The sequence below is a fragment of the Medicago truncatula genome, chromosome 3 (genome assembly GCF_003473485.1).
Source record: "Medicago truncatula cultivar Jemalong A17 chromosome 3, MtrunA17r5.0-ANR, whole genome shotgun sequence".
NCBI lineage: Eukaryota > Viridiplantae > Streptophyta > Magnoliopsida > Fabales > Fabaceae > Medicago > Medicago truncatula.
In genome coordinates, this window is record NC_053044.1 from 3929907 (window position 1) to 3942997 (window position 13091).

Here is a 13091-nt window from a genome sequence, read left to right on the forward strand (position 1 = left end):
AGAAAGGGAGTAGCGACAGAAGTGCATCGAGCTGAAGAGAGAGAATAAAAAAATTCACTAGTTGCTCATTTGAAGGAGATGAGCTCTTTATATAGAGGAGCCAAGTTTGGTTATAAAACAATAACCGAGATCATTTGATCATTAGAAAAATCAATTGTGTGATTTCGCCTCATTAAAGAGCAACACATACAAGAGTTGACTAGAGGAGGGCTAACATAGGTGTGTGATCAGCATAAGTTGATGTGTGTCAAACGAAATATTCCAAAAAAGTAATTTAATAATGTGACTTCTAGTCTTAAACTTTATCACTGACATCAAAACACACACAATCTTTTTTTTATGTGTATTCTCAAAAAAGCTTGTGCATTAAAGACCTTGCACAATAGAATTCAATAGAAGTTTTGCCTATTTAATGAATGCTCTAGGAATTTTGCCTAGAATTCAATAGAAAGTTGTCACACTTCTACATTCACAAATGTAAGGTTATCAAGAGTATTCATATAGTTAACTACTTCACTCTATATAGAGTGTATATATCTCATTAAGAGTTTATATTATATCCTTTTATTGATTCATGAATCATGCCTTTTATGATATATTATAGCATGTTCACCTCATATCACTTCACAACTTGTTAACTATTAATTATTTAACTGTTTCTTGAGATCTCAGACGTCATTTAAATCGGGTTACCATCATGAGTGATTGACTTTTCCGTAGACCCTAGTTCCATCTTAATGGACGTGTTGTGAAATTTCTCTCTAACAGCCGTGGTATGTTGTAATTACAAAATGTCCTTGCCCAATCTAGTTGTCCATAAACAAAGCACATTTATCTCATTATAGACCTCTCACACCTTCAATCAAACAATTGACTAAGATAATAAAATAAATTCCCCCTCAAAATCCCACACTAGACCACAAATAGGTTTACACCATACTCAAATATACGGTTTATTTTCTCTCAAACCAACTCAAACACAAAATTCATATATGTTGGAGCTTAGGTAAAAATCTTGAATTCTCAAATTATTTTTCAAAAGAAGTCAACTTATGAAATTGTTTTTTTTTTTCCTTCAAAAATGTTCCAAATACTCCATTTAAATATAGAAATTAAATTCTAGGGTTTCCAATACTTATAAGTTATAACAAAAGAAATATTCTTCCAAAATGAATTTCTCAAAAGTTGAACATTTTCTTGTAATCTTTTTCTAAAAAAGTTTCACTATAATCTCCTTTGTTTTTACAATATTTTCTAGAAACATCTAGTAAGCTCAAAATTCAACACAATAATTTATGTATTAAAAAAATAGTATTCCCAGGCTGTCAAAACTATTGATTCCTTTTCAAACTTTAAAGAGTTTCTGCTACTTTCATCAAAATACAACAACATTAAGAAAAAATCAACACATGATCTCTTCCTTATTTCCAAGACAACCAACAATCATAAACAATTCATAATAATTCATAGATTTACTTCAACTTCTTTTACATTTAACTCAAATTAAAATGATATTAATAATAAATCTATTTAACGAATTAAATGGAAACTTATATTTTAAGGACACTTTTAAAAGTTGGACTTATACTTAAGGGCATGGTACATAGTAGATATAATAACTTATTTCAAAGTTTAAACAATAGTTGATATAAAATAAAAAGATAGAATGTATACTAAATATACATGATTGTTGAGTCAAACTTAGATCAAGTTTAGAACACAATTAACCATTATAAAGTTAAGTTGAATGAAACTCAATCGACTTATTTCACCCTAATGTGTGGATTCATTGAACAAAAATTGCATACGTATAGTTGAAATTAGAAAATGAAAATAGACTGAATTGGACGCATATATAGTTTGGAAGGTGCTACGAAAGTATATAACTTAATGTGATGTCTCTCTATGTTGTGACACATAGCATTATTAGCATAGCCATAAAGATCAATCAATTTGTTCAATTCAATGATTTTGTTATGTACGTAACTTGGCAGCCACGGGTAGTGTGTTATTACTTGTTGGTCATTTGAAGAATAATGCGACAAAAACTTAGTCTATCTAGAACTAGAAATATCCATAGAAAATAGAAAAAAAGTCATACACGTGCAATAGTAAATTCAATGTTCAAAATTTGTCAAATAATAATAGTTTTTAAAGTAGGAAAAGAAATTTATGTTCACAAAATCGACATAACTTAATAGGTAAGCATCACCCACCAAGATCTAATTGCTGACGAGGGACATCTCAAATTGAGGTCAATGTGTATGTAATAAAGACAAACGAGGTCTTTTCTGATTTAGGAGAGTCGTTATGGTTAAGAAAAAGTAGTAATTACACAAATTATTATCATTATTTTAAATTCAGATATATCCGGAACTAGTTGAACATTCCGTCGGAGTTTAAATTCAGACATCTCATTTATTCATTTTAAAAGATAAATTTATACTTATTAGACTATTTGACAAAATCTATCAAATATTAATTACACAAATGATCAATATTGTTATCTTACAAATAATTGTCGGCATTTACAAATGAAACTACCCGTTTATGTGGTAAGCAAGTGATATCAATATTCTTTTATATATTTTTTTTTTTAAGGTAAGAAGTTTATAACATTTCATTATTTAAAATGTGTTCAATATAATTGAATATTTATACCAAAATTAGGAAACTAGCTGAGAATGTGGCCGCATTAACTAATCTATGAGTTGTCTCACTTGCTTGTCTCCAGTGGCGGAGCCAGAAATTTTATCGAGCCTGAATAAAATTTTCACCGCAAATTCACATGTGACATAATATATAAATAGTTATAAATCAAAATAAAGTAGGTTCGTCATTTTGTCGATAAAAGTACAATTTGAAAAAGAAAAAAAAAAAGAGATGAAACATTACATGCCAATAATGTGCTAAATAAAATTAGGAGGTAAATTTTCTTTCTGAGACCTCTTTGCGGTGAATGTTTGAATAATATCAACATCATCAAATGACTTGAATATCTCCCACTCTGAGTAACATGTCATCAAGTCATTTAACCACACATCGTTGATCTTGATGGTAACAATTATTTCTCACGGGCTTATAAGATTATTTTACTAGCTTATTGACAGGGCTTGATAACTGGTGGACTTCCAACTTTTGTTGATGTTCGTAATAGCTTTGGTGCACCTGCTATTGTTGAAGATCCAAAAATTAGAAGTTAAAATTTGATTTATTATGTCTTATTGTAGAAGTGATTGTAAGTTTTTTTAGGTATGAAATGAGTGTAAGTTGTAACTTGATATTATGTCATTTTGTCTAATAAGCTATATTCAAATTTTGTTACCATAAATTAAATGAGCAATGGAGTATATATAGATTTTGATTTCTATGAGTATTGAGTATTTTTGTGAATATTGAGTATTGGTTTAGTAAATGGCATAATAGTTCATAATTAGGGAGACATTTTTTGTTTTTTGAAGAAACTAAAATGAATAATATTAACACAACCAACTGGCCTTCGTAGCACTAGGTGTGCTAAGGAAGAAACATCAAAGTTCAAACAATATTTATACAATAATTACAAACCACCAAAGCAATAACCATAAAGAATAACTATTAACCAAGACCTAATATCGCAAACGGGCTAAGCCACCAACCATGGTAGTTAGAGGGAAGACTAACATATTTCCCTTTCAACCACATAAATGTCGACGACTTTATTCTGTCCGCCACTTGCAATATAGAGGAGTTTTTGTTCTTGAAAACCCTGTTATTTCTTTCTTTCCAAATTTCCCACAGTGTTGCAAACCAAATAACCTAAAGGATGAACCGTCTTGACTTGCCAGCACCCCCAATAAAGTTAAATTGATAAAAAAAAGACTTGATGTATCACAAGGCATAACAGTAGAAACAACAATCTACCTGTGAATAGGGGTGGCAAAAGTACCAATGCCCACGGGTATCCGTGGGTAATATCCATCACGGGCACGGGGCGGGTAGCGAAACGGGTATCCATGGATATAATAAACGGGTATTTGACTACCCATTATTATATGGATACGGACACAGATTTGATAGTACCCATACCCACAGGTACCCAAATCCGATAATAAATTAAGTAAATTATTAAAATATCCTTATATATCTTATCTTATTACTTAAAGTTGTTACCTTATTGAAGTAAATTTTACCGTCCACCTAAGATTCTTCACTAATAACCTATTTTTATTTTTGATTTTGTTAATTCATCTTATTAAGTTCACCGTTTCTACTTTATTCACATCATAAAATATATCAAATGGATTATGTAAGAATCATGAATTTTATATGGATTATGTATGATTTATGAAATTTTGAATAGATTACGTATGGATGTTTAAAAGTTGAAATTTTTTGGTATTTAAAAAAAGTTATTATTTGTACCAAAAAAATAAAAAAATTCAAAAATCCATGGGTACCCATGGATACCTCAATACCCACGGGTGCCCACATAGTGCGTACCCACGAGGGTACGGGGCGGGCACGGATAACATATTTATCCAACGGGGTGGGGACGTGTATCATACTATTCGTACCCATGGGTACCCATTGACATCCCTACCTGTGAATATGGTTCCACACAGACTCAAAAACATTACAATGTAAAAATAAGTTAGGGAGAATTATTCTAGTTAAGTCACTTTAAGAATTTATTCTAAAAATTGATTATAGTAATCAATTTCAAATTCCAAATGATATTGATTATAATATTTTATTATATTGATTAAAATAATTTTAGTGGCAATTTTATGAATTATTCATTTTTAGAATTTATAGTAGAATAGAAAATATAAAAATTAAAATAAAACAATGATAAATTTTAGTGACAGCCGCACCGTAGGTAGAAGTCCATATTGTTTTTAAAATAGCCTCATTAGAATTACCTACGTTTTGTCCGTAGATAAAGGTGGAAAACATGTAATGACAACCATTTGCCGCCTTCTCCTTCATACCCTCCTGATCTTATCTCCCCCTCCCTATCATATTACAATATCTATCTTATTCATTAATCTCTCGTTAAACTATTTTTTCCTCCTCCATCTTTCTTTCTTTTCTTCCTCTCTCTTCCCTCTATCTCTATGGTATTCCTCTCGTTTTTCCTTTTTCTCCTTTCTTTCACTCTCTCATGTAAATGAAAAATGAAGAGAGAAAGAAGAAGGTGAAAAGGGGAAACGAGAAACTGAAGAGAAAAATATAAAAAGACAATAAAAAATAAGAAGAGAAACCGAGAAAGAGAGAGAGGAGAATGAGCGAAATGAAAAGTGAATCTCGAGAATAAAATAGAGAGATAAATATTAGAAATGTGAGAGTTAACTTAAAATCAGGTTTCTGCATAATCGTGGCACGATGGGGTCACATCGTGGCACGATGGTGCGCTGGCGGCGAATAATATAAACGTATTTTTGGGTGCAGATTTGTTTCAAATTTTAAGCGAAACTTTTACTATAAATATAGACCTTGTATCAGAGCAAACTTGGAGATAGAGGGGGCTGAAACAAGGGTTTAGAAAGGCAACAACAAAACTAGGGTTTGTATAGAGTTTGTCTCTTCGGAACAAACACTAGGGTTTGTGGGTTGATTCACCTTGGGAAACACTATTAGGATTGAGTCTCTTGGTTACGGGAAGAGGCTGAGACTTTGGGTAGAATTAGGCGGGAGACTTATTCTTGTAACACATTGATTTCTCTTTGTAACAATACTCATCATATAGTGGATCGTAGGGCTGCTCTCTCCCCCAGACTAGGTCAATTTGGACCGAACTGGGTCAACAAATTCTTTTGTGTTCTTCTCGCCGTTGTTTTCTACTTTTGGCTTGTATTTTAATTGTTTCATACACTTTGTTTTGGTTGCTTAACTATCCCTTATTCCACACATCAAGTTGTTATTGGTGTGACTTTTCGATCGAATTCACAACAAGAAAGAAAGAATAAAAAAATATGAGATAAATAAAAAGATGATTAAAAAAATAGAATAAAATAATTTTGACGGACGGTAAATATAAACTTTTTGTAAATGTGTTTTGAGCTCTAAGTGTTTCCTTACCTTTTTTTGAAGAAAAGTTTTTCCATAACTTAAATTAGGATATCACCCCTTTATTCTAAATTATTATTATTAAAAAATAAAACATCTTGTAATATAGTACCGTAACTTTTAAAAAAAGTACTATATTTTCTTTTTATTGCAGACCCCAAAAAGACAAAGAAAAAGTTTTTGGTTAGTTCATGCTTCATGAATTCTGTTCATTATCCAAATGGTTTCGCTCATTCTCAAAATAAAAGATATTTTTACCCTTACGCAACTTAATATGCGCTAGTGTAAATTGAAACGTGACTTAAGGCAGGTAGCGTGACTTAAGGCAGGTAGCGTGACTTAAGTCACGCTAGTGCAATATGAAACGTAACTTAAGTCACGTTACTAGACTTAAGTCACGTTGCTTGACTTAAGGCACACTAGTTCTGTCTCTGGTACAAAGCATGCACCAAAAACTTCAATGAGTAGCGTGAGTAGCGTGACTTAACTCACGCTGGTGCTTCTGCTATGCACGCTGCAGACCAGAGTGACAGTGGCAATAGCTACTGCCTTTGTTCCTTCATTCCCTATTTAGTGAACATGCAATTATTCAATAATAATTTTGGTACAACCATAACGAATAACTTAGAGAACGAATAATTTTAGAAACACAATTTTAACGAAAAGTTGGGAAATGAGGGAATTGTGCTGCTGTGTTGCTGAAAACTGGCTTAAGTAACGTCGCGTGACTTAACTTACGTTGCATGACTTAAGTCATGTTCGCCTTATAACTAACGTATGTTAACTCACGCTACGCAAGTTAACATACGTAGGGCGTTTTCAACTTTTACTTTGAGAATGAGCGATACTGTTTAAGTAATTAGCAAAATTCATGCTTCATTATACAACAAACTTGAAGTTTTCACTTTTTTTATGGGTGATGTTTTTATTTTGGGTGAAAGATCCATGTGACCGACCAGTGAGTGATTTTAATTTTTAAACTGGCCACAATAATTTCGTTAAAAAAAAGTTTAAAAATTAATTAACCACAAAGTAGTGTATATGTTTGCAAAATTTGGTCCAAAAGATGTATAAAATTTAAAAAAAAAACAAAATTAAAATAGTTTGCTTTCATTGAGAGTTGAACTCAAGACCTCCCGCTTACTAAACGGGTGCTCTAACCAACTGAGCTATGAAAGCTGCTTGTTGGTTTTTTGAATCAAACATATAAATACAATATTGGTAAATGCTTCAAAGAAATTGTTTCACTCAATGAAGAACTAATAGAGAAAGCATGACACATATGCTCGGTAATCCTACTATTGGAACACAAATTTTTATTTTATTCCTCAAATGAATAACACACTTTTTATTTTATGGGTTTGCATAACATGTGTAATATTGCAGATGTTAACATCAATTTTTTTAATTGAAAAACAACAATAAAAATTTGCACATAACATATATTTAATGTAGAATGCACAAGTTCTAAAACAAACATTATTTTAAACTTCTTAACATATACAAATTTACATATGATAGGAAAACTCTTATTTTATTTTGGATGAAACGGTACTTTGTTATAAATACAAATTGAAACAATATTGTACCGCAAATAATGCACCAACGGCGTAGCCTGTGCGTCCGTGCAGATATAACACTAGTTGTATGACCAAATACCATAAATCATCCTCAATGGTCTCATCACTAAAACATCGACTCATCCTTCAACCTCCTCCATCAGTGGCGTGCCAGGAACCTAGAGCAGGAGGTTCAAACTTTTAAAATTTAATTAATAATTATAATATTATATAATAATATATATTAATATAATTCACAAGACAATTATTGGTTTAACGATCACTATTATGATAATAGAATTGCTTACATGAAATTATAGATGAGACCGTTGATTTTAATGTTACCCGTCATGTTAGGTGGGTTTTTTTGACAGGAAAATTGCCATCATTTTGCATCAATTAAGATATACTTCATTCGATCACATTTATAAGCAATTTATATTTTTTTTTCTAGTGCATTAAATACGTGATGTTTATATACTACATTATATTTGTAATAAATCAATCATGAGTCTTTTGTTCATTTTACATATATTAAGAAGTGTATTAGTGAAAAATAGAGATGAAAATTATTTTGAGTGTCTTGTCAAGGATTGATGCATTCCACATTATCATAAATGCAAATTAAAATATACTGAATTGAGAGTGATGAAAGTAATATTAATTAGAGTTATAATTGAAAAAAGTAATTAAAATTGTATTGAAAAGTGAAATGAGTTAATTATTTTAAAATAATTTTTTTTTGCAAATGACTCACTTATTATAGGATGGAAGGAGTAATTTATAAATTGTTTTTTAGACAAGATATTTTGTAGGTCAAAATATTAGTAATTCCACTTCCAATTACTCGATAAAGTAGTGTGTTTTGACTTTGTAGCCTGCACAACTAGCTGATTTTGACTATAGAATGGAGTGTGTGCATCTTTAATTGTCCAAAAGTCCAATATGCTGGTGCAACACACAGCTTTCTTTGCACATAGGTGAGATATTGGGTTCAAGCTGCAAATTTGAGGGGGGTTCAAGCATTAAAATAACATGACAAATAGGTGTAAATGTAAAAAGTGAGAGGTGTAAATGACAAGGTAGTTTAAATTTGGAGTAATCATGTGTCAATGCCATGTTCGACACTGACATGCGTCGGGTATTGAACACACCTTCAAATATAAAGCGTCGGTGCTATACAAACCATCATAATAAAATTACTATAAATGTAGTTGCAATCAATCCTTGAAAACTCTTACATTTACATCATCAGTCATTAAGCTGACAAACTATCACAATGAAGTTCTGAAAACTAAATGGGGAAAAAGTAAACAAATGTTTGAAACTCAATTGATTATATCATCAAAACCCACATGTTTCTTGCTTTTTGCAAGGAGTATCTTCAAGTATTGTCAGCAAACTCCGCAGGTTGAACTCAACCTTCTTTGCACTTATACAATCATCTTGGTCGCTATCAAGTTCACCATCATATTCTAAATTGGAGTTAATGCTGAATTCACCATCAGCAGCGTAACTACAGTAGAAACTCTATAAATTAATAATGTCGGGATCGGAGAAATTTATTAATTTAGAGAGTTATTAATTTATCGATAAATTAATAATTATTAATTTAAAGAGTTTTTAAGTAATTATATTGTACATACCAAACAAAAAGGCAAATTAGTCTATGTCTCTTAGAATTACGTTGCACCAAATCTTGGGACTCAATGTAAATTAATAAGGGTTTGTCTAACATGTGCAATATTGCACATGTTAAGGTAACTAAAGGTAGTAACTTTTCATTGAAAATCAGCAATTATTGATTAAAAGCTACATATTTAATATAAAAAACACAAGTTCCAAGCTAAAGTTACTACTTTAAACTTCTTAACATGTGCAAATTTGCACATGATAGAAAAACCCAATTAATAAATATTATATTCATATCCATTGGAAATATGACTTTTGACTTTTGAAGTGTATAGTAAATGTAAACAAGTGGAATGTTCAATGTATTCTTAAGCAAAAATACAACACCTCAGCTATTGGATGCAATAAGAAAAGTTAGAGATGAGTTTCAAACAGACTTGAACTTTAAAGGAAAACAAACAACTATTGAATCATATTTCAACAAAGTGTAATATTTTTTTTTTCAGTTTCTATGAATTATTAATTTATGATTTTCTTGGGACCGAAAATTATAAAGGGATCTCTCAAAAAATTATTATCTTATTATTTTATCGAATTATTCAATTTTTTACACTGGCCCAAGTCGGGACCGGACAAATTTATTATTTTAGAGAGTTTATTAATTTACCGAGTATTAATTTAAAGAGTTTCTACTGTAGTCTCGAGATGGCAGCTGTGATAGCCACCACCACTAAACCCAGGACCCGACTTTTCTGTAGCATAGTTCACTCGTACCTTCCGACCATAAAGATCCTGTGACAACACAATTTTAGATGCTACAAGAAGCATTGCCAACATTTTGAGTTTTGCAAAGAGCAGCAAAATGTGTCGAATGAAACAAACGGCAAAAATGAGTTATGGTGAAATTGCAATACAAACTGTCGTATAAAATTTTGGCCAAATATCTCTCGAGGTTCTTTAAGGTAAAGTAGTTTAGTTAAACTAACAATACCTGGTTTTTCATGGACTTAATGGCAAGACTCATGGTCTGAAGGGCAGCAGATGCCTCCTCCGTCGTTGCAAAAGTTACAAAACCAAAACCTCGAGGCCTTCCTGTTTCACGATCTCTGATAATCTTTGCTGAAGGAACATTAAAAACAACTACAATTGTAAATTAATTCTAACAAAAAGAGAGGAACAAAGAACAAAACAAAGTACACCCACACAAGAAACAATAGCATTTAAGAGTACACAGGTATAAATAAGTGACCTTCACTTGAAAATTTCATTTTATCCAAACAAAGTAACCACTCAATCAAATCATATATAAAATTAGGGTGCGTTTCATTTGCTAAAAAATGAGACAGGACAGAACAACTTTAGTTGTCCGGTGTTTGATTTGTAAAACTGTTTCAGGTACAAGACAAACTGGAGGCAAAGGACAGGACAAAAACTCATATTTTTGTCCCTCGCCAAACCACAACACAACTTTTTGTCCCACGTACAAGTTGTCTAAAATACCAAAATAGCATTTTGTCCCCAAAAATCATATAAAACAAAAAATTACTCAATGCCATAAAAAATTTGTCCTGTGCTGTTATGCGTTATGTTGTAATGTTCTATCTTGTACTGTTCTGTGCAGTACTTACTGTTTTGCAAACCAAACACCCAGGTTAAATATACTTTTACCCCTTTCATTTGAGCCCATTCGGGTTTATTCCCGGTAAAAAGTCGAAGATTCTTCTCTTTAAAACCTTCATAACATCAAATTACAAGATTAAGCGTATTATCATCCTATGTCATCTGTGTAAACTAAAATTCGCTCAAATGATAGTAGACAAAGTTACATTTGGCCCACATTGAGAAACAATTTAAAAGCGGGAAACTCGTGTTTTTTGTTATTGCATCTAGTAGATTGTGAGACTGAAAAAGTAAATTACCATCAAGAACTTTCCCATAGAGAGAAAAATGTTTTCGGAGAGTATTATATGAAATACCTGCATTTTGATTGAAACTTGAAAAATTATAGCCACATTACATTACATTTAGACTTAGAAATATGAACATGATAAATTACTAACATACCTCCTAGAAAAAGATTTGCAGATGACATTGATCTAGTTGCTTGAAATACCGACATAGATAAATCATGATTGACAGCAGAATTCTTGAGTAGCTTCCCCGTTTTACCAAATAACGCCATTGCTCAAAGCTTAAAAAAAATCAAGCCACGTAAAATTAGTACTCCGTCTCAAATTAGGTGTCGTTTTGAGTTTTTACATCTATGAAGCACAAACATCCATCGTATCACGCGTATCTCGGTGTCGGACACACTAGGACACATGTCGAGTGCGACACCGACACTTGCAAATGTGGTTTTTTCAAATTATTAGCTGTGTCGGCGTGTCAGTGTCCGTGTCTGAGTTTGTGCCTGTGCCCGTGCTTCATAGGTTATTAACGATTCTTATACTATATGAAAAACTCACATAATTCAGTATAATTACAAGTGTCGGTGTCTGACACGACACGTGTCCAAGCTCATGAGAGGAGTGTATGTGCTTCATAGGTGCTCCGTCTCAAATTAGGTGTCGTTTTTGAGTTTTCACATAATTCATATTTTTTTATTTTATCACATGTATTATTTTTGGCAAAATGTGACCTTTACGAGTACGTAGTTATGAAGAGTAATCAACGATTTTTTTTGTTTTCAAGTATTTTGACACAAGTTAAAATACGATGATAGAGGAAAGGATATACATATCCTTTTCAAAGCCATCTCTTTGTCTGTTGACAAATAATGGAGTTCAGGAGTCTTGGACTGGACTCAATTACTGAAGAACTACCCAGTTGTCTATATTTTGAGAGATGATAGTGTAGAGAGAACTAGAATTATCAATGGTCAATGGTTAACGCTGGTGGCACTATATCAATAACTATTCTGAAAGCTTGGTTCTGTGTCATTGAAAGTAAGTTCCTCTTCGACGATTTATTTGAATTTTCGTTAATTCTTGTATGTTGTTTGATCTTTTATTTTATTATTTTCGCTATTGGCAACGGTGGAAATTGGGGATTTTAGAGGGCAGAAAGATATTTATGGGGAGTTTAGAGGTGATTCGAGAATTGACTCAAAAGACGAAGAAGGTCTTGGAGTAAATGATTTACAATTGTTCAATTTATCTCTATTTAACAAATGGGTTTGGAAATGTTTGTCGGATGAGAATGCAATCTGGTTTAATGTAATTAAATTTATGTACAAATTTGTGGCGACTAAATTGCTTAGTTCGGAAGGTGAAAGTGGTAGAAGGAAGGGATTTTGAAGGTGAATCAAAAAACTGGTTTAGAATTACGATTAGAAGAAATGTAGGAAGTGGGGAAATACTGCATTTTAGAAGGAATTGTGGCTAGGGTATCGTGTTTCTCCCATGAATATCCTGATTTATTTGTGCTTGTATAAGAACGTTTCAATAGCGCAGAAAAGAATCTGTGATGGAAGATCTCATGATTGGAACTAGAATTGGCTTCACGACCTGAATCAGAATGAACCTTTGGAGGTGAAAGATTTGGTGTCAAAACTTATGGCATGGATCTGCAGACCGGTGTGGAAGATAGGTTCGGCTGGAGATTCGAGGATGGCACAGGTTTCACTGTCAGAGGGTGTTACCAGTTGTTGTGCAGCCTGCAATTGCATGATGATTTCAACGACGATTGCAGATTAATACTAAAATACCGTCAAAGAGATGTTTATTCGGTTAGAGATTACTCGAAGACAAGTAAGGCAGGTTGAATTATGGAGACGATGCGTTATTAGTGATATACACGAATAATGTTGCGATTTTTTTTGCAGAGAAAGAATCATTTGATTTTACTTAT

General features: G+C 32.2%; 1 protein-coding gene and 1 non-coding gene across 2 annotated transcripts; both read right to left on the bottom strand.

The window, feature by feature from the left end:
- Positions 1 to 7156: 7156 nt before the first annotated feature.
- TRNAT-AGU (transfer RNA threonine (anticodon AGU)) lies at positions 7157 to 7230 on the bottom strand. Its single transcript has one exon. It is a non-coding gene; the product is annotated as a tRNA-Thr (tRNA).
- Positions 7231 to 9920: 2690 nt separating this feature from the next.
- Positions 9921 to 11424, bottom strand: LOC11434380 (glycine-rich RNA-binding protein 5, mitochondrial). Its single transcript, XM_003598414.2, has 4 exons — positions 11307 to 11424; positions 11162 to 11218; positions 10234 to 10361; positions 9921 to 10034 (listed from the first exon to the last, which is right to left on the bottom strand). Exons 1-4 carry the CDS (start codon positions 11422 to 11424, stop codon positions 9921 to 9923), a joined length of 417 nt encoding a protein of 138 aa, XP_003598462.2.
- Positions 11425 to 13091: the final 1667 nt, after the last annotated feature.

What these genes read in the sequence shown, in the direction of transcription:
- LOC11434380 (XM_003598414.2), bottom strand. Translation starts at nt 11,424, where the DNA reads ATGGCGTTATTTGGTAAAACGGGGAAGCTACTCAAGAATTCTGCTGTC. An exon ending in TGCAAATCTTTTTCTAGGAG is followed by an intron (nt 11,219 to 11,306) that starts GTATGTTAGTAA and finishes ATCAAAATGCAG; the next exon opens with GTATTTCATATAATACTCTC. An exon ending in TTAAGTCCATGAAAAACCAG is followed by an intron (nt 10,035 to 10,233) that starts GTATTGTTAGTT and finishes GTGTTGTCACAG; the next exon opens with GATCTTTATGGTCGGAAGGT.